The sequence below is a fragment of the Rousettus aegyptiacus genome, unplaced genomic scaffold, assembly GCF_014176215.1.
Source record: "Rousettus aegyptiacus isolate mRouAeg1 unplaced genomic scaffold, mRouAeg1.p scaffold_m13_p_12, whole genome shotgun sequence".
Lineage (NCBI taxonomy): Eukaryota > Metazoa > Chordata > Mammalia > Chiroptera > Pteropodidae > Rousettus > Rousettus aegyptiacus.
Window position 1 is genome coordinate 77,671,465 of NW_023416287.1, and position 19,954 is coordinate 77,691,418.

The 19,954-nt window shown below is 40.8% G+C and overlaps 2 protein-coding genes and 1 pseudogene across 4 annotated transcripts in view; 1 reads left to right on the forward strand and 2 right to left on the reverse strand.

The window, feature by feature from the left end:
• The first annotated feature begins 1,362 nt into the window (after positions 1 to 1,362).
• ELAC1 (elaC ribonuclease Z 1) lies at positions 1,363 to 18,178 on the forward strand. Of its 3 annotated transcripts, none has more exons than XM_016148786.2 (4): positions 1,363 to 1,463; positions 6,555 to 6,719; positions 11,751 to 12,218; positions 13,642 to 18,178. In XM_016148786.2, exons 2-4 carry the CDS (start codon positions 6,563 to 6,565, stop codon positions 14,106 to 14,108), a joined length of 1,092 nt encoding a protein of 363 aa, XP_016004272.2. In that variant the 5' UTR covers positions 1,363 to 1,463; positions 6,555 to 6,562; the 3' UTR covers positions 14,109 to 18,178. The 3 variants fall into 3 exon arrangements, with proteins under 3 accessions (XP_016004272.2, XP_016004273.2, XP_036085941.1); XM_016148787.2 differs by having other exon boundaries at positions 11,952 to 12,218; XM_036230048.1 differs by lacking the exon at positions 1,363 to 1,463 and adding an exon at positions 1,794 to 3,025.
• On the reverse strand, positions 4,018 to 5,467 carry LOC107512854 (annotated as a pseudogene).
• LOC118610046 (serine/arginine-rich splicing factor SR45-like) overlaps positions 12,214 to 19,954 on the reverse strand; it is a 29,988-nt gene continuing 22,247 nt past the window's right edge. Inside the window, exon 2 of the mRNA XM_036230052.1 lies at positions 12,214 to 12,873. The gene's annotated coding sequence lies outside the window, so the exon portion shown is untranslated. The remainder of the gene's footprint in view (positions 12,874 to 19,954) is intronic.

The following is a 19,954-nucleotide window of genomic DNA, read 5'->3' on the forward strand; positions in this document are numbered from 1 at the left end:
CTATTCTCTAAAGATACAATATCTCCAGGGAGTTGTAGAAAGCTTTGCTAGGTAGACAGAAACAAGCCATGAATCTTTGGGAGGTATACTGTGGGGAGGAGGGAACCCCCAGCTGAGTTGTGATCAAGACCTAGCTGTAGAATGATCCGTGCCTTTCTGAGCCCTTATTATCTACGCAAGTATCCAGATAAAGATAAAGTTCTTTGTTAAATCCAGTGTTTAATACACTTCTAAATCAGACCCAATGTGACCAAATCCACCGTATTTTCCCATTACCACAACATTGATCTAAGCCATCCTGTAAGACTCAGCTCAAGTCCTAATCTCATGACTAGTGATCCCCTTTTCCCCGTATTCTTATCATTCTTGCCTTCTCATTTGTTCCCTCATCTTCTTAGTTGATTGTTTCCTGATACATCTTTTTCCAACCTCAGTGTATGCTACTAAAACCAGGGGCCACAGCATATTTTAAAAATTTTCTCAGCATCAAAAATAACGCTGCCCACAAAGTCGGAGCTCAGTTAATACTTGAATAAATAAAGGCGTTGGAGAGCCTCAAAAGTAGATTACTTAACGGATTCTTGAGCAAAACGAGGGGTGGGAGGAAGTGTTCTTGATTCCTCTCTCCCTGAGTTTCAAAAAACTCCACAGACATAGCACTTCTATTTCTTATGTTTGGCTGCTGTATAACTGACCACCTCGAAAACATCGAGCAAAAATCAGTGTATCTGGTATTGCACAGGAGCTTTAAATACATTTTCTAAATGTTGACATTTGAACCGAATGAGTTTTTTCCCCTCGTGGTGTGTATTACCCCGTGCAGTTTCTGCTCACACGCAGGCTCGCGTCCAGCAGGCTATGCCGTGCACTACCTAAGAGAACCCGTCTGCAATGCTCGTGTCAAGTATAGCACCGGCAGCTTCGGATTTTCAGCAAGTATTCCGGTGTATTCTTGGAATAGGTTTAAAGGCACATTGCTTTTTCCTCTTAAGGCACCTAAAGCTTAAACTTTTAGGTTTAGCGGCTGAAAGGAAGAATCGTTCCAACGAAAGATTAGGAATTAACACAAACGTAGGCATGAGCAAAGCATCAGGGACAACACTCTTTGAAAACATTACACGAAAAACAACCAACCAGAACAGTAAACGTTTTCATTTTGGGCGCTCAGGTTCTCACGGGTTCCCGCCACCACCCTACCCAGAGAACTGGTGCGGGCAGGGAAGGAGGAGAGGACCCCACCGCGGGGCAGGGAAGGTGTCTCGAGCCCACGTCCAGGCTCCCCACGCAGAAGGGCCGGGCGGGAGCCACTGAGCGCGGACCTCCGGCGTGTCCTAGAGCGGCCGCACGCGGCCGCGGCCGGCGGTGCACTTCCGCCCGCGCCGATCGCCGCCCGGCGGACCGCTGGGCCTCCTTGTTTTTGGCTTGTGGCTCCCTCGGCTCTCGCCGCGGGCCTCGGGGAGTGGGTGAGTGGGGAAGGGCGCTCCGGAGGGGGTCGGGCCAGGGGCTGCGCTGCCGCGGCCTCCCACGCGGCCGCCGTGTGAGCTGGGCCGCCCGGGCGCGCGCGCGCGCTCTCTGCCTACTCGCGGCCCCGGCCGGGCGCGGAGCACCCAGGCCCGGGAAACGCCCGGGGCCGAGACGCGCCTGGTCCGCCCCCGCGGGGGCAGCCTTCGCTGCCCCGCGCTTCTCCCGTCGCCCACCGCCCCTTTTGGGAGACTGACACCGACTTGGAAGGGAGTCTGGACTCGCTAGTGGCTGGAAACCGGGCCTCTGGTCTTGGCTACTCACCCTCTGCAGGCCACGGTTCTTTAATCTCTAAAATGGAGGTTGGCAGTATCCGCTCTACCTACCTGTGCTGCGGGCATCGCAGGGTGGGCATTGCCTGCCTGGAACCTGGTTCTCAACCCGCAGCCTTTAGAATCATTTGGGAAGCCTTCCTAATGCTAAGGCCCCAGGATCACCAGGTGATTGTGATACGCAGCTAGGACTGCGAACCACTGGCCCAGATAACAGCGCAGTGGTCGGGCGCTATGTTCAGTCAGAATACGCACTTCGTCCGAGGTGGATCATAGTCATGTGAAAATGAGCGGCTGGGGTTTTTTTGTTGTTGTTGTTCAAGAAGACAGGGACCTAATATGCTTTGGTTACTTTTAATTCCTGGTACATATCACAAAACATGCACCATTGATTAAATAAATAATTTCTGATGACTTATCGACTTAGTGGAGGGGTTTTGATTGTTTGGTTTGTTTTTAAACTATTACGGGATCTTTCAAAAATATACGAATATAGGATAGTATACTGAATGCCTAGCGCTTGATCAATCTTGTTTTATCTATCACCTCATCCCCACTGAATTATTTTAAAGCAAATCTGAATGTACCATTTCACCTGTTAAATACTTGTTTAGATGTTTATAAAACACAATAACTCCTTTTTAATATATAAAGCCATTATCAATCTAATAAGCATTTCATATTATCATCTGTCCAGTTAGCATTTACATTTCTCCAATTGTCTTTTTTCCCCTCCCATTATCAGTTTGTCCAAATCAGGATCCGAACAAGCTACATGTGTTACATTTAATTGACCTCTCATATTTCTTTTAATCTCTATCCCTTCCCTCTTTATTTTTTGTCACTGTATTTTACTTGTTGAAGAAATCAACTTTTAATCTAGTATTTAGATGACAGCATTGTTCAGATTCAGATTCCACTTTTTGGCAAGAAAACCTCTTAGGATTACTATGTCCTCTCTTTATACTGCATCACATCAGAAGTTAGATAAAATCTGACGTGTGGACCTTTCCTGTACGAATTGCACCACAGGGTAACTAAATAATTGACCGGGGAATTACAGAAGGGTGCCTGCTAATGACTGCAGAAGGAAGGAGAGGATATCACCTTTTGGCAGCTTTTAATGAAATAACATCCTGGCAATGATCGTTAATGGCTGTTAACATTAGAAAAAGAGAGACAGCCAGACAGTGCCGTGCTTCCCAGTGGAGATATGCAATACCACTCACCAGGTATTCTTGGATGAATACTTAACGAGGATTCTTGGATAATGGGTGGGGGGTAATTGATGGGTAGGGGATATAGAGAAGATTGGCCATAAATGGATAATTGTTGAAGCTCGGTGATGGGTATGTAGAAGTATACTAATCTCTCTACTTTTGTTTGTGTTTGAAATTTTTCATAATAAATAGTTTTTTTAAAAAGATCGACTAGTTGTGTTGTGAGTTTGGGTCAGCCTGGTCCATCCATTATAGTTTTCTGTTCTTCATTAGCCTTTCACTGAGAGGTTCTTAAAACTGCACATCAGAGTCACAGGGGAAGATTTTTTTAAATATTACCAAAGCACATCTCGCTTGAAGAATTTGCTGTTTTAATGGTTCTGGGATGGAGCTCAATCATTGGTATGTTTTAAAAGCTGATTCTAATATGCGCCAGGGTTGCATATCACGGGCCTGGATCATTATGTTAAGAGATTGCAAAGTGATTATATTCTATTATTCCTTCTGCATTTATTAGCATTTAATATTTTTAACTTTATTTATTCTCATCTCTCTTGCAAACTGCAATCCAGTGGGAAGCCTTTGCAAATTAAACTACTTACTTATCAAAGGAAGGTTTGATCTCGGAAGTGAAAATGTGGAGTAACACGTGGAAGGGACACTAGCGGTAACCTAAGAGCTTGCATGTGAGGTGGACGGATGTACCATCTGTGTGTGTGGGCTGTGTGCGGGGGCGGGAGCTGACTATCCCCAGGTAGTTAGAAAAGCATGTTCAGCCTAATGACACATTTTAAAAAGTCATCAATATTAAATAAATATAAATTAAAATTAAATCAAATGCTGTTTATTGCAACCAAAAACAATTCAAAGATTTAAAAGAAAAAGTAATCCCCCCACCACCATTTTAATCAACCCCTGAGATAACCAACATTAACAACAAATACCCTTCCACACCAGACTTTCTCTGTCTTATATAATGTATTCAGGTGTTTCCCCATTGATTTTTTTCACATTGCTTTCAAATTTTAGCCACCTTAAAAGTACTGCAAAAAACATTGTGCATAGATCCTTTATTTTTGTGGGGTAGATTTCCAAAAATGAGACTGCTGGGTTAAAGTGTGTTGTTATTTACAACATCATTATCATTGGTAATATATATATTGCCAGATTACTCTCACAAAACATAACAGCAGTTTACACCTTTACCACTTGTAACACGAGTATTCATTTTCTCTTGTTCTGGTGAGCACTGGCTAGCATTATTATTTGCCAGCTGACGTGTGAAGTACGGTGTCTACCTGAAGACTGAACACTTCATGCTTATTGGCTATTTGGATTTTTTCTGTGAATTTCCTGTATATATCCAATTTTTCTGGTATCAGTTATTTTTAATGCATTTACATAATTGGGGGGGGCATTAACTCTTTTATCATACAGTACAAACAGTTTTCTCCAGGTGTTTCTTTGGTCCTTTACTTTTTGAGTCTTTTTTTACTGGTTGCTTAGTGAATTATTCTCTTAAGGTTCCATCAGCAGGTGGAATGGAAGACCACTTCCATCCTTGAGCAACCAAGGCATCATACTCCTTCACTGCCTGCTCTGTCTGGAGGACCCGTGCATCAATCAATGCCTTGTTTCTCAAGGCATTCCAGAGCTGATGGAGGCACCTTCACGGCCTCGCTCATCCCTCGGCCAGTCGCAAGGGTCTGCACATGCTTCTTGACAACTTCCTCCGATCTGCAGGCTGCACTCCAGGAGAATGCTCAGTTCCTGTTTCTCTCCAATTCCAAGTGCAACTTCCCCTGGCCACACTTTGCAGTCCTTGTAGATTTTAGTAGAGTCTTGTACTTTCATTTGCCCCCATGAAAGGGAAGCAATTTCAGGGGAAGACACAACGAACTTAGCTGAAATCCAAAGCCCTCTCCACAGAGTTGCGATCCCAAATGGCTCTGTGCTTTACCTCTCACCTTGGTTAGTGTAGGCCTTCTGTTATGAGTTCTTGATATATGTAATTTTTTATGTGGTGAAAATGTCTATTTTTAAAAACAATTCTGGGTTTCTGTCTTGCCAGTAGAGCTTTCCTATCCCTCACATTATGTACATATTCTCCTAGTAGTCTAAAACATATTTTATTAGACCTTTTACATTCAAATTTCTAAATCACATGGAATGTGTTTTTATATACAATACAAAGTGAAAATATTTACTTTTTTTCTGCAAAAATAGCCAATTATGCCAATGTTATTTATTAAATAAGTCATTCTTTTTACACTTTCATTGAATATTGACTCCCATACATACGTAGGTTTATTTCTGCCCTTGCCCTACTGTTCCACCTCTATTTTTGTGCCAATAGTACTATCTTGTAGTTATACCTGTTTAGTAAGTATAATATCTAGAAAGATATGTCACTACTCACTACTTGATGTAATTTTCTTGCTCATTCTCAGACATTTTTTCTTCCATGTGATATTTTGGTATTTTGAGATAATTCTCACTGGAAATCTGATAGAATTTGCATTACATGTATTTACATTAATTATGAAAAGATGAACATATGAAGTCTTTTAAGAAACCTAATGTGTATGTGTTTGAGTCTTTTAGTGCCTGTTCCTTTCCTAATAACTTTATTTCTAGTGATTTTATAAAGTATTTTTTTCTTGTGAATGAGAATTTTCCCACTTCTAGTTAAGACCAGGACTGAGGAAAGTTATTGATGGTTTTGTATATTTATCCAGCTCACTTGTCAAATTTTCTTACTTCAGTATTTTTTCTTAAAATATTTACATGTTTGTTTTCTGCTCTCAAAGTGGCTAATTTATAATTGGTTATGTGTAGGTTTGAGTTTATTCTTATTCTGTTTGATGCACATCTCCCATCATGGAAATATATCAGATATAGCAGATGTGCCCAGACAGAGTGAAAGGAAAAAGAGAGATGCCAGGAGTTAGCAAAAATCTACACACTGATCAGTTTATTGCCAATCACATAATAGCAGAAACCCAAGTCCTAACCAGTTGTGAACCCGTCACTAGGCATTACTGTGAGGTATCAGTATTACCGTAGTGTTGTAGAGCATTGCTGTATTTATGATTGTTCAGAAAAAGAACTGATCACCGTGGGCACCGCAGATACCACATAGTAGGTTTACATCTCAGTATCTCAAATAGAGTGGTTATTGTTTAGTGGTTATTAGAAGGACATTAAAAAAAAAATTCATGCTTGGAAAGTACAAGATTCCTATATACTCCCTCATGCACACACCCAGATCCCCTCTATTGTTACCATCTTGCATTAGTGTGACATATTTGTTACAGTCAATGACCCAATATTGATACATTATCATTAACTAAAGTTTACATTAGGGTTTCTTCACTCCTTGTCTTGTACATTCTGTGGATTTTGACCAATGTATAATGCATATGTCTATGTCATACAGAATAGTTTCACTGCCCTAAATAATAGTAAAACTCTCAGGAATCTTTTTTGATGGTTTTGAGCAGTAATATGAAATAATCCCTAGGTGATCTTTCCATTGCAGGGTAGAAGATGTCTATGGATGTGACGTTTCTGGGGACAGGCGCAGCATACCCATCCCCAACTCGGGGTGCCTCTGCTCTGGTCCTTCGGTGTGAGGGCGAGTGCTGGCTCTTTGACTGTGGGGAGGGAACCCAGACCCAGCTTATGAAAAGCCAACTTAAAGCAGGTTAGTGTGCATTCAGCTATCTCATTAAGACTGTCTCTCATTCTACTTTATTTTCGTAGCTGTCCTTGGGCCTTTGCTCAGAAACAACCCCGACAGTTGCATCCCACTTCAGTGCTGGAGTCCTGGCAAGACGTGGAAGGCCCTCAGAGTCTGGCTACGCCCACTGAATTTCATTCATTTATTTACTTTTTATTTATTGCATAAATACTGAGAGCAAAGATTTGTAGAGGTTCAGGGAGTAGAGGATGGAGTGAGATACATCAAGCATGTTAGATGGACACTGCCCAAGCAGGAACAGTGTACAAACTTATTTCCACCGGGAGAAAGTTGTAAGTATCATGAGCGATTGCAAAGGGCAGTAGATGTTCAGAGGAGGGGCATGTTCTTTTTTACTTGGAGTCATCAAGGAAGGTATTTCAGTGAGTTGTTGAAGGGAGAGGTGGGATCCCCCACGCCACGCCGGGGAGAAGATGTCCCAGCCATAGGGGATGGAGTGAGCAAAGGCCCGGCAGGAGGGAGACCTAGGAGTATAGAGATGAAAAGCTTCAGCATGGAGTCAGGCAACCCTGGGTTCCAGTCCCAGCTGTGTCTTGGCTTGTGACCTGAGCAGATCAGCAAGCTTAAGCTTTGCTTTCCTCATCTCGAAATGGGAATAAAAACTCTACTTAGAAGGGATGTTAGGAGAATTATATAAAATAATCCCTTCTCTGTGTGGTCGTTTCCTTCTCATCAGTGAACTCAGATACCATCTCCTCAAAAGCTCTGCGAACCTCCAGGGTTAAGTAGTTCCGTCTTCACGCCAGGCATTCTATTGCTCCATCCTATTTTTATTGACTTCTTAGGATCATCAATATCTAAAATTATGTATTATTTCAATAGTCATTTCTGTGTGTACTACCTCCCTATACTAAGCTCAGTGATCACTAATGTACCTGCTAGCAAATATCCGCCCTAGTAAATATGCCTAGTAAATAAATATCTATTCAGTTAATACATGAATAAGAGGTTCAGCACTCTCTCTTATTGGGTCTTAATAAATGGTGGTTATTGAAGTTACTCTTCATATGACTCAACTCAGTGCATGGCATTTGATGACTAAAAGAGTTATAGCATCCAAGGATCTGTTGGTCTATTGGTAGAAACTGACGTGTAAACAATCTTACTGCAATGTGGTAAGTAGAATAATGGAGGTGTTTTCTAAGTACTTCTGGAGCACTAGGGAGGGGAGCACTGACTGTATCTGCGTGTTCAGAGAAAGCTTCCCAGAGGTAGTAACACTTGAACGGGGATCTAAGAGATGAAGAGATGTCTCTCTGGTGAGAGAAGTAGGGCCGGACGTTCCAGGAACACACAAGAACGTGAGCAACACAACAAGTAAGGGAGTTCCTGGGAGAGAAATGACATGTTCGAGGAATGCTAAGCCACCCTGAACACTGAGTATTTGGCTAGGATAGATGAGAGAGAATATTGCAAGTAAGTGAGGGCAGACTATGAAGTCTTCTGTGGTATATTAAGGTATTTGGACCTTATTGTTTTGTTGGCAATAAGAACCATTAAAAGTTTTAAGCATGGGAATGACATGGTCCGGTTTGTGTTTTAGGACAGTTTTCCTATGGCAGGTGTATTGGGAGAGAGAGAATAGAATCAGGGAGACCAATTCCAAGGAAGTTGTGTTCATCTGAGAGGAGAGAAGATGAGGATGTTAAAGCAGGAAGTATAGACAGCAATGAAGAAGACTAAGTCTAAGAGGTGCTTGTAGAGCCAGCAGGAGGTAGTGACCATTTGAATGTCTAGGGTGTGAAGAAGTGGAAAATTATTACAAGTTACAGATGGTGATGTCCCAGCTCTAGACAGGAAGGCACTATATCGTTTGGGACACATGGCCTTAAGGTGTACACAGTTCAGTCATAATTATGTACTATCTTGTGCTGAAACCCCGAAGTGAGGGCAAGTACTATGCTTTATGTCCCTTGGGTCACATAGGGATTCCTTTTGTGAGAACTCTCAGGGGAAGCATAGACCAGAGTGGAGGCTGTAATATGTAACAGTTTAGAGAATAGGAATTGAGGTGGCAGAATGATTAAAATAGAAACAACGAACTATTAAGTGTGGGTGCTAGAAGTTTGGGTGTGGGAATAAGTCTTTACTTTTTATTTAATAGTGTATATATTATCTTATGCTGCTTAATAGATTATAAATTTCATGTCCTATTTGCATTTATTATCTTGTGTCTTTGGGTCAGAGAGTTTGGGCCTGGTTTATTTGGGTTCTCACTTCAGGGCCTCACTAAGCTGCAATCCTGTTACTGCCCCAGTTGAGCCTGGGGAAGAATCTACTTCGGAGCTCACTCAGGTTGTTGGCAGAATCCTTAGAGTTGTAGGACTGAGGCTGCCCACAGCTCTTACAGACCTCCTGCAGAGGCTAGCCTTGGGGGCTTCTGCTTCATGATAGCTTGGTGTGATACCAGAAAGGGAGAAAGATACTCAAGAGGAAGTCTGATGGAGTCAGAAGAGACGGCAAGACAGAGTCTTAAATAGTGTAATGGCATTTCACCCTGTGCTGTATTTTATGGTTAGAAGCAAGTCACAAGTCCTACCTATTCTCAAAGGCAGGGAATTGTAGAAGGACATGAACAGCAGGAGGCAGGGGCCATGGGTACCACCTTAAGTCTCATCTGCCACAGTACCTTTCTCTAATATTTTGTATTTTATAGCCTCTTTACATAGTATTTTTTAAAGTAAACAGTTTGTAAAACTAAGCCTGACAAAAAATATTTTTAAGAGAACCTTTAGTCAATGAAATTTTTATTGGCTTAAAAAAAAATTCCTGGCCTCAGAGGAGAGTGAGATGGTAATCACAAATGTTATCTATGACTTTAGCACTTCGAAAGCCCCCAGTCTTAGACTGGAATACAGCACCCTCAAAACACCTTGGCTTCTCTCAGTAACCCAATATGAACCTATCACTATTCATTTCATCAAAACCCTTTAAAATTGTACAACCTCCTTGGGTAATAATAGATGACTTTCATAAGGAAGTATTTTCTTATTTATCTAAACATAACTTTCCATGGTCTTAATATGCAGTCATCTGATTAGCAATTATAGGTTTGCTATGTCTATATTTCCTTCGTAATTTTAAAGACTGAGTTTAAGCCTTCCTTTTTTCCCTTAAAAATGATTATAAAAAGTATATATGCTCACTGTAAAAATTCAAACAAAGCAGAAAAGTATAAATAAGATAAATTTTCTGTACATATATACATGGTCCTGATGTAGGTATATTTGTGTATGTGTGTGTGTGTAATTTTGTATAAATGGAATCACACTCTACTTGGTGTAACCTGCTTTTTGTCAACTCAACAACATATACAAACAATATATTGCAGACATTTTCCTAGGGCAGTGAATATAACTGCATCATCATTCCATTCCTCTGTGGATGACATATTCCCCTGTAACTTTCTTGTTCTCAAGTGAAAGGGAACACATGCATTTTTCTTCCTTCATTTGATAGCTTTCACTTACCTTTGATAATTGTGGTTGCCATTCCTTCTCCCTCTGAAATCAAGTTTCCTGAAAAATGAAATGTTTGTCTTCCCTGAACATGTGATAACTGTGGGAAGCAGTTTTTTAATTAACTTGACTCATTTGCTTTGGGTCTACAGATTGTGTTGGAGTTCGGTTTGGCTGTTTTGCAGTGGAAAGTCTGATGTGGCACTTTTGAGGTCAACGTGAGATCAGGACTCAGCAACTATTGCAGTTCTTTAGCCTGTAGAGATCTCAGGTCACGCTTACGGGGTGCCTTGGCATCCCAGAAAGCAGGAAAGGGAAAATGAAAGGGTTCTCAAAGTAAAAAGAACAGCAAAAACAAGGACTACAAAGAAAACACAAAAAGGAGCATATTGAGCCTTCTAAAGTGCCACCTGGGGAGTCTCAAGGCACAACATCAGCCTCTGCCCAATCTATTGTTTTCTGCCACAGCCGTCTGGGCTTGGTGTAGTAACCGGGAGGACTCTTGGGAGAACATTTTTGTCCTGATTTTACAGGACAAACTTTTTCTGTTCTTTTATGACAGCAAATGTTTGAAATATGTGGGCCATGAGGTAGGACCCGAAGCCTCTGTTATACTAAAAATGTGTTAATTATGATTGTTACTTTAAAAATGCCTGTGGTGCATCTTAGAAAAATGCTAATATGGCATCCTGCCACATACCAGCAGCAAATTTCATTTACCATTGGGTAAATCAAGTTACAGCCTAAGCCAGAATGTGCTGAAAAAACTGTGTGTTAGTTCAGGCTGAAGGTAAGAGACAGACTTTTACAAACCACCATAGGGGATCCACCTTCTGCTCTGCATTCTGGGGTTGTCCACCTCCTCCCCTCTCAGTTCTTCACCCAGCTTCCTCTGCTACCTCCTTCATCCTTCTCCCCTTGCCTCTCCCTCCCTCATCATCTTCCTTTTTATCCTCCTCCTTTATCTCACTCAGACAAGCGGGCTCAGACTTGGTTAGTTAATCTCTGTCAAGTGTAGAAAGTCCTTAAAAGGCAGTTGTGGGTTCAGGCACTAGTCCAGTCAGTTGGAGCCAGTGGAACTCTCGTTCTGCTGGAAATACCTATATTTGCTATTCTCAGAGGGAGCAGGAGGGGGCAGTGTAACTGTCCGATGCGTTTGACACATGAGGCCTATGTAGTTACTTAAGTGAATTATTTTGGCACACTTCCTTATTGCAACTTGTTTTAATGATTAAAAAGATATGTAGAAAGACACTCTGAAAACTAACACTGTAATTTGAAGATGTCTTATTTAAAAAATTATGCCTTAGTAAAACTGTCTAGTGAAATAAAGCCTGTCTTTCTTGCTTCTGGAATCACTTAGAAAAATATAAAAAAATAAGTTTATGGTGATAACTAAAACTCTAAATTCATTTTACCACTTTCTCTGTAAGTTGTTATGCATATTTCAAGTGGCTTTATATGGATTTTTATTTCTGAAAAGTTCCCAATCTCATTTCTCTCCCTCAATCAAAAGGGAGAATTACCAAGATCTTCATCACGCATCTTCATGGAGACCATTTCTTTGGCCTTCCTGGCCTCCTCTGCACGATTAGCCTGCAGAGTGGCTCCACAGTCGCCAAACAGCCTATCGAAATCTATGGCCCTGCAGGACTTCGGGACTTTATCTGGCGAACCATGGAACTCTCTCACACAGAGTTGGTCTTCCCTTATGTAGTTCATGAGCTGGTGCCTACAGCAGATCAATGTCCCCCAGAAGAACTAAAAGAATTAACAGACATGAGTAGAGTGGACCGCCCTCCCAAAGAAGGGAAAGGAAGAACTATCGTGTTAGACTCAGAAGAAAACTCATACCTTCTGGTTGATGATGAACAATTTATTGTAAAAGCATTTCGCCTCTTTCACCGAATTCCCTCCTTTGGGTTTTCAGTTGTGGAGAAGAAACGTCCAGGTAAACTCAATGCACAGAAACTAAAAGACCTCGGTAAGTGTTTTTTTCCTTCTCATCAATCAAGCTGTTGTTAACTAAAGCTGTTAGAAGTGTCATAGCGACCTTCCTTTCCTATCTCGTAGGCCTAAAGCCGACATTTTTTCCATTCATTTCCTTTGCCTAAAGTTTGCTTATTATGGGAAATTCCTGGAGCCAAAAGATGCTATTCAGAGCAAAACCCAAGTATATGTTTGAGTCCTTCTCTCTTCAGCTTCCCTGATGCACACTCTTAGTCTTGTCTTCAGCTTTCACTGTTTTGGTTGGCAGTGTAGCGCTGTTGTCTTAGGTCCAAGCTTTTATTTTGTCATGTCTTCCTCTTGCAGTATGTTTTCAATGACATCTTTGGCCTAAGAATGTTTGCCATGTATTAACTTCGCAGCTGCAACCACTTGCTCTCAGGGTTTGCCTTCTCTACCCCGCCTAAGTTAGTTTGGTGTTCAGAACACTTCCCTTCAACCATCTTACGTAGCCGGGTTCATCACAGCTGGAAGCAGGCACCCAAAGATGGCTCGGGGCCCTCCGTGGCTTCATACCCTCTCCATGCTGGGCCTTCATGCATGAGGGGGTCTTCAGCACCTCTCTCAAAGCAGTGTTCAGGTCTGCCGTACCTCTAGCATCACCACCTTCCTTGGCGTGGCCATGGCAGAGCCTATAAAAAGCATGATGGTGCCTTTTTTATGTTTGTTTGTTTCTTTACCTAACCTCTCCCTTCTTTACCAAGTAAAACAAAATACAGACTTATAAGGAAAAGTGACTCAGGCCAAAGGTATTTTTATTATCTAAAAACCTATGGAAATACTCTTATGTTGGGAAACTTTGAACATGATATATGTTAGAATTAGTAAACACAATCTGTTCGTTTGTATATTTTGTCCAGAGTGATGATCAGGTATTATTCTAGATGAGATTTAAGCACAGTTTAGTAAATGTGGAACTGCCTCTATCTCCAAAGAAGATTATGTATGTGTGCCCTAAATGCTCCTTGATTTTGTCATCCAAACAACCCTAACAGTATTAAGTTAGCTTGTAGGTACCTCGTCATTATTTAAATGGACTCCAATTTTGCCCAAGGTGAGCTTATAGAATAAAACATTCTCAAAAACTTTTATTCCTGTACAAAGCAGAGGATCTAGGCTGTTATCTTGACTGGAATAAGGTCTTAGAGGGACCTAAGAGCATAAAACCCATTTGACACTTGTGCTTGGGAAATGTTTTAAGTACTAGGGCATTGCCAACACTGAACTTTTAACAATGTATAAATATTCCAGTTTTCCACAAATAGTAAAATATTTATAACAATTATGAAAAGAATTGGATGCCTTTGCCATTTGCTATTTGCTGTGTTGCTAAAACAGACTCTCTTAACAAGTCATAAATTCCATCCCCATGATGTGATGTTATCTGCCTCCATCATTAGGTGTTCCGCCAGGTCCTGCCTATGGGAAGCTGAAAAATGGAATTTCTGTTGTTCTGGAAAATGGAGTTACAATTTCTCCCCAAGATGTCCTAAAAAAGCCTATTGTTGGAAGAAAAATCTGCATTTTGGGTGACTGTTCTGGGGTTGTGGGTGATGGAGGAGTGAAGCTGTGCTTTGGAGCAGACCTGTTGATCCATGAAGCGACCTTGGACGATGCCCAGGTTGACAAAGCAAAGGAGCACGGCCACAGCACGCCACAGATGGCAGCGGCGTTTGCAAAGTTGTGCCAAGCAAAGAGGCTGGTTCTGACTCACTTCAGTCAGAGGTACAAACCAGTTGCCTTGGCCAGAGAAGGAGAAACAGATGGGATTGTAGAACTAAAAAAGCAAGCTGAGTCAGTGTTAGATTTCCAAGAAGTGACTCTAGCAGAAGATTTTATGGTGATTGGCATTCCAATCAAGAAATGAAACCAGTGTTCCTGACTGTATACCGACATGTCTATGACTATGTTACTGAACCAGCAGTTGAGTTTATTGTTGTTATTGTTGTTATGTCGTTGTTGTTTTGGTCTAATATTATTTGGGTCCTAATAATCCTAAAAAGGGCGGAGCTGCATTGCTGAGTTGACTCAGCAGCGAGAGGGAGCAACCTTTTTGATAATAAATCATTTTAAAAAGAAAAAAAACCAGCATCCTTTTTAAAGTCCAAATTTGACAAAATGATAGACTATTCAGGTATACCTTGTGTTTTGTGGCTGCTTCCTCAGATACATGCCCGTACCCCATGCAATCCCGGGCTTAGCTTCTGCCCAGCTTTATTGCTGTGGTTGGCACAGTACACAGGGCTTGGCCCTCTTGGCTAAAAATGGTATTTTGGCAGTTTGTGTTCAATCTGTTCATGTTATTAACAGAATAGAGAGAAATGTAATGAGACATCAGACATGTAGAATTGAAGCTGGCATGTTAAATCTTGAATTCTTTGCTGGAATGCTGAATGCATTGTTGGGCTAGGTGTTTATTCTTCAATTAATATGCTATCGAACTTTCAGGTTTACTGTAAACCTGTGGTTCTTCTCTGGGTGAGATACCACTCCCCTAGATGGAGTTTTGAAATTGCGGGGATGTTTCTTGTCAAAATGAGTGGGGGATTGATGGTATGTAGTCATTAGGAGCTAGGGATGCTAGATCCTGCAAAGTTTGGGTCAGTTCTGTGCAATAAAGAATTATCTCACCCCAAAATACAAATTGCAGGCTAATTGAGATACATAGCAACTTAAAACTTATACTCCCAATGTGAATATAATTTATCAAAATTAGTGACATAATGAATTGAACTACTCAGTAAGTCAAATTCTACAACAAATCCTAAAGAACTAGCTAAGTGAATATGTGGGAATTAGAATGTCATACCAAAATGATTTGACAGAAATGAGCCCTTAGCTGGAGCTTATGAATCCAGTGGTAAAGAAATGATATTTATTCAACTGAGGGTTAATTTTACATGTTTCTGTTAATAATTTGAGGACAATTTTAACAAATGGCCTTTCTAGAATAGCTTTTCCTTCTGAGCTGCCTTCCACCTTCCTTCTGTCCGCCCTAGGATAGTTCTGATTCATTTGCCCCACAATATTTCTCAAAATGTGTTACATGAAAGCTAGTCTCAAGTACTGATTCATTCATAATGGTTCCCTAATCAAATCAGTTTGGGAAGCCCTTTGTGCTATGTGTTTCTCTGGGAGTTTACAGTGTCCATTGGTATATTAAAAACAGTACAGCTTGAGTAGTCATAAACCAGTCTTTGATGCCTGATAGGCCCGATTTCAGAGTCCTTTTCTGTACCTTATGGTGGTACCTGTGTGGTCTGGAGCAGATAATTTACTCTCTGCACTTCTGCTTGCTTATCTCTCAAATGGGAAAAATAATATCTATGTCACAGGGTCACTGTGAAGATTAAATAAAACAGTGCATAAAAAGAGGGTGGCCTGTTGCGTAAAGGCATTGAGAGGTCTTGCGGTGCAGAGGCCTGTCAGCTCTGCTGAACCCCTTTCTCAGCCCCATTTCTCCATATACTATCTATTAACATCTCAAGAACCCTGAGAGTTTTATAGTGCACATATTTAAAAATATTGTCATGGTACATGCTGTTAAATTCCTTTAGGTTCTGGGGCTTCTCTAGTAAAATTTTGACTCCTAGATAATTCTAGAGTCCCTAAAGTAGCAATAACGAACATAGGTCTAGTTACTTAATATCGCCACCATTCTGAATCAGGCTCCAGAATGGGCTGGTTCTGCCCTACTCTAGGCTCTTGGCCCACCAGAGTACCAGACTTAAAGTATAACTTGGTTTCTGAATTTGATTCAAACAAACATTTATTAGACACTTACAGTATGGCTAAACCTACAAAAGAGAGAATGGCTAGTACTAGTACCTCAACTGCATGGAGCTCTTGAGTATAAAGATTGTATCTTAGTCACCTCTACACGCTTGGAACCACCCATAGTGAGCACTCAGAAATGTTTATAGAACGAAACGAGGCCCCAATAGCATAAGGGTGCAAACTTTAGAACCTAAAGTTGAGGATCTGTGCCTAGCCCATTTCACTACTTTATGTATCCAGAATCTTTTGCCCAGTTGGGGGTGCTCCATTCACTGAGTACCGACTAAGAGCCAGGCTTTTCATGTTGGGAGTATGTAAATGAATATAAGACAAAATTCCAAGCTTACCGTCTAAAGGGTAGAAACAGATAAGTAAAAGCATATAGTTCCTTCCACAGTTCTCAGTTTTGCTGCACCTGAGCATTATTTGGTAGCTGACTTGAGATGTGCCTTTAGAATCAGGCTCTATTAATATATGTGAGTCAAGCCTTGGGAGACCATGGGAATGTGAGAATGAATTGATACATTGAATCAAGTGTAGAGTATCAGTGCCCAGTGAGAATTTTTTCTTGGACTCACTTCTGGACTAGAATTCGTTCTCGATGGTAAGACACACTCTAAGAATCTATGGTGCTAGAATTAAGAGTGGAGCTTATATTGGACTTCCCAGAACCTATAATCTGGTTGTAGGACCCTGAGAAGGGATTAGACTGTATTGTGCCCAAACTTCTTCAATCATTGAATCCTCTTTTGCCAAGGAACATCTTAGAACACTGAGAAATGCTGTTCCTTGATATTTCTCAAAATTATATTTTTTACCTGCATAACTTATTGAGGTAATGAATTACATATCTACACCTAGTATTTTCTTTGTCCTAAGCTGACTTTCAAGTATCAGGAATCCACAAGTATCTGCTTATTTTAGATGAAAAAACATGCAGTTTTCAGTTCTTTTTCAAAAGGTGTTTAAACTCACCCAAATAGACCCCCAAATCGCTCTTTTTTCTAATACTTATGCCTCATTAATATTGCTTTTAATCATAAAAGCAGCATATGCTTGGTAGAGAAATTTTTTTAAAGATTCAAGAACAGAAGATAATTACTTATAATTCCACCATCCAGAAAGCTACAACTTCTGGTCCAGTGGTCCTGAAACTGAGGTGTGAGTATTACATAGGTGGACAAGGATGTGCGTAGACAGATCCTTGGGCTCTGAAGTAGGTCTGGGATGGGACCCAAGAATCTGCATTTATTAATAGGCCCCCAGGTGATTTTGAAGTATATAGGTGGCAGATCACACTGAGGGGAAAAGCTCTTTTTTCTATGCACTAAAAAAAAATGGGGTGTATATAGATACTTTATACATATTTAAACATACGTTTATATGTGTTTATTATACACATGCACACATCCATATTTTTACATGTAGGTTGACCTCAACTATTTTTCTAATTTAATATCATGAACATTTTTCCATAGCATAGCATTAACTGTTCTTTGAAAGTATGAATTTAATGACTTTATATTATTCCATTCAATAGATATAATTTAACCATTTTCCTACTTTTGGGGCATTGAGATTGTTTTCCTTTATATGGAAATGATGCTATCATGAATATTCTTGGGCATAAATCTTTGTATCTCTGAGTATCTTCTTAGGATTGACTTCTCTGAAGGTCCAACATCTGATTTATTATTTTAGAATCTGGGTAGGAATCACCCACTTGTTTTGTAGCCTACACTCTGCAACAGCATGACAAAGGCCTGTTTCATTACTCCATCAATAGATGGTACAGGATATCATCAATTAATGACCTTTCCAACATACTTCTTCCAAGACATTTCTCTTATAAGGATTATTTTTGCCTCCTAGTACAAATAACTTTATTATGTCTTTCAACTAGCACTTGTAATTCAGTGATTTTCTTGAATATTCTTAGGCCAGCTTAAAAATGTGGTAGTTTTTACTTGAAAGAGTATAAAAGTCCTTATTGCTACAAATGTGTTCATGACATACACAGTGAAAACGATCTTGTCTTCACAAAGGTGTAAACTTATAGTGAAATGTACCAGTTCTGTTCTTACTGATTGATGGTTTTTTCAGGTAATGGATGACTCAGTATTTTTTTATATGGGAAGAATAAAAAGGAAATGCTGGTAATGCTTTGAATGTTTGCTCTTGGCCGAGTAAAAACAGAGTTCAGTGGGGTGGAGCGGGACATGGGGTAATTTCAAGAAATTCTTTTCTTCCATAGTAGGAACTAAACAATACTTAAAACTGAAAAATAAAGAGCACTTTAAGTATATGTTTTAAAAGGAGGAGTAGTAAGTACCAGAGGAATAGTTGGAGGAAGGGATCCTTAGTGGAAGCTGCAAGAAATATGGGTAAGGACAGAGGACTACTATTTTTCATAAGCCTAATAGAACCAGTACTATTTGATATTTTGAATTATTGGTATGTGTTTGTATCCGTTTAGTTTAAAAATGACATTAAAACACACAATAAGACATTGCTCTGAATAATATAAATTACTAGTTTCCAATAGTGCGCCCTGCCATCCCCCCCCGCCCCCCCTCCCCCAGCGCCCTGCACAATTGAAAGTCTGTAATGAGCTTGCCGTACCCACCCTTTCCAGCCTGGTCTTTCCACAGTACCACTCATTTTTGCAGCCCCAGCCACACAGGCGTTCTGCAGTTCTTTGTCAGGGGTTTCTGTTGCACAGTCTTGGCGGACTGCTCCCTCTCCTCCCTCTGACCTGGAATGCTCCTTCTCCTCTCCCCAGGTTAACCCTCACTGGGCCTTAGGATCACAGCTCTGCAGTCACATCCTTATGGAAGCCATCCTATTGATTGATGTTTCTCTTTCCCACTAGGACTGTAAGCTTCAGAAGAACAGAACTGTGTCTGATTTTGTTTCCCTTTGTGCCCTAGCTCCTAGCTTAGGGCCTGGAACATATTAGGCATTCCATAAATAGTGGCGACTGGCTCAATGTACCTTGACAACCTGTTATCCTATTAAGATGCAATACTTTGTTCTCCTAGGGATTTTTCCTGATTAATAATAAAAACAAACAAAAATCCCCACCCTTAATCTCTCAGCTAAAACCGAAGAGGGAGAGATTGGTGACCTTAATGAGGCAAATCCTTATAAATACGAATTCTAAAGATTTAGCTTGGTGTCCTAAGATAGGTGGACAGTTACCTAGAGTCAGGGAAAGGGCTGGAAAAGGAGTTTCTCTGCCTAAGAAATTGGAATATCGGCTTTTGCTATGTATAGGGAAGTTAGAGCAAAAGTAATAAAGAATGAGGGGAAAAGGCCAAGCCCCATGCAGGAGTCTGGAGCTCCATGCATGGTAGAGAAATGGCGGGAGAATCTGATAACAATTTTATGGTGGCTGTATTATTTGGAAATAAATCCCTCTGTTTTCCCCAAACTTTCTTTGAAGTCAGCTCGACTCAGTGCTTGGGGATCCCTCCCCAACCCTCCATACCACCAAACAAGAACGAGTTCTGAATTTCATGACTGGGTTGACCTGGTTGCGGGGGTGGGGTGCGGGGAAGACAGCAGGAGTGAGAGAGTGAGACAATCCAAACCTAAGACAATTCACAGGAGCTGGAGTCAGATGACCACAAAAACCTAAGTCTCCCAGGAATTTTCAGAAAAGGGTAGGGAGGGCATTGACCTTTACATAACCCATAAATGGGAGTGGGGGCCAGTGAGGATTTGAGCCAATTTCATATATATCTTAAAGGACAGGGTAACACCAGCTGACATGTGGACACAAATATTTCAGTGTCCTTGATGGACATAGTACAAGGATTAAAAACGGTCATATCCAGGGTAACAAGTTGAGGAGGGTACCTAAGTTTATCCAAAGTAAAAAAATATTTCCACTCCTAAATAAAACAAGCAGAGAAACACTATTGCTCAGATGTC

Excerpts from the sequence above, each read along its gene's own strand:
- ELAC1 (XM_016148786.2), top strand. The coding sequence starts at position 6,563 with ATGTCTATGGATGTGACGTTTCTGGGGACAGGCGCAGCATACCCATCC. Across the intron at positions 6,720-11,750 it reads GAAAAGCCAACTTAAAGCAG|GGAGAATTACCAAGATCTTC; the intron begins GTTAGTGTGCAT and ends CTCAATCAAAAG. Across the intron at positions 12,219-13,641 it reads ACAGAAACTAAAAGACCTCG|GTGTTCCGCCAGGTCCTGCC; the intron begins GTAAGTGTTTTT and ends CTCCATCATTAG.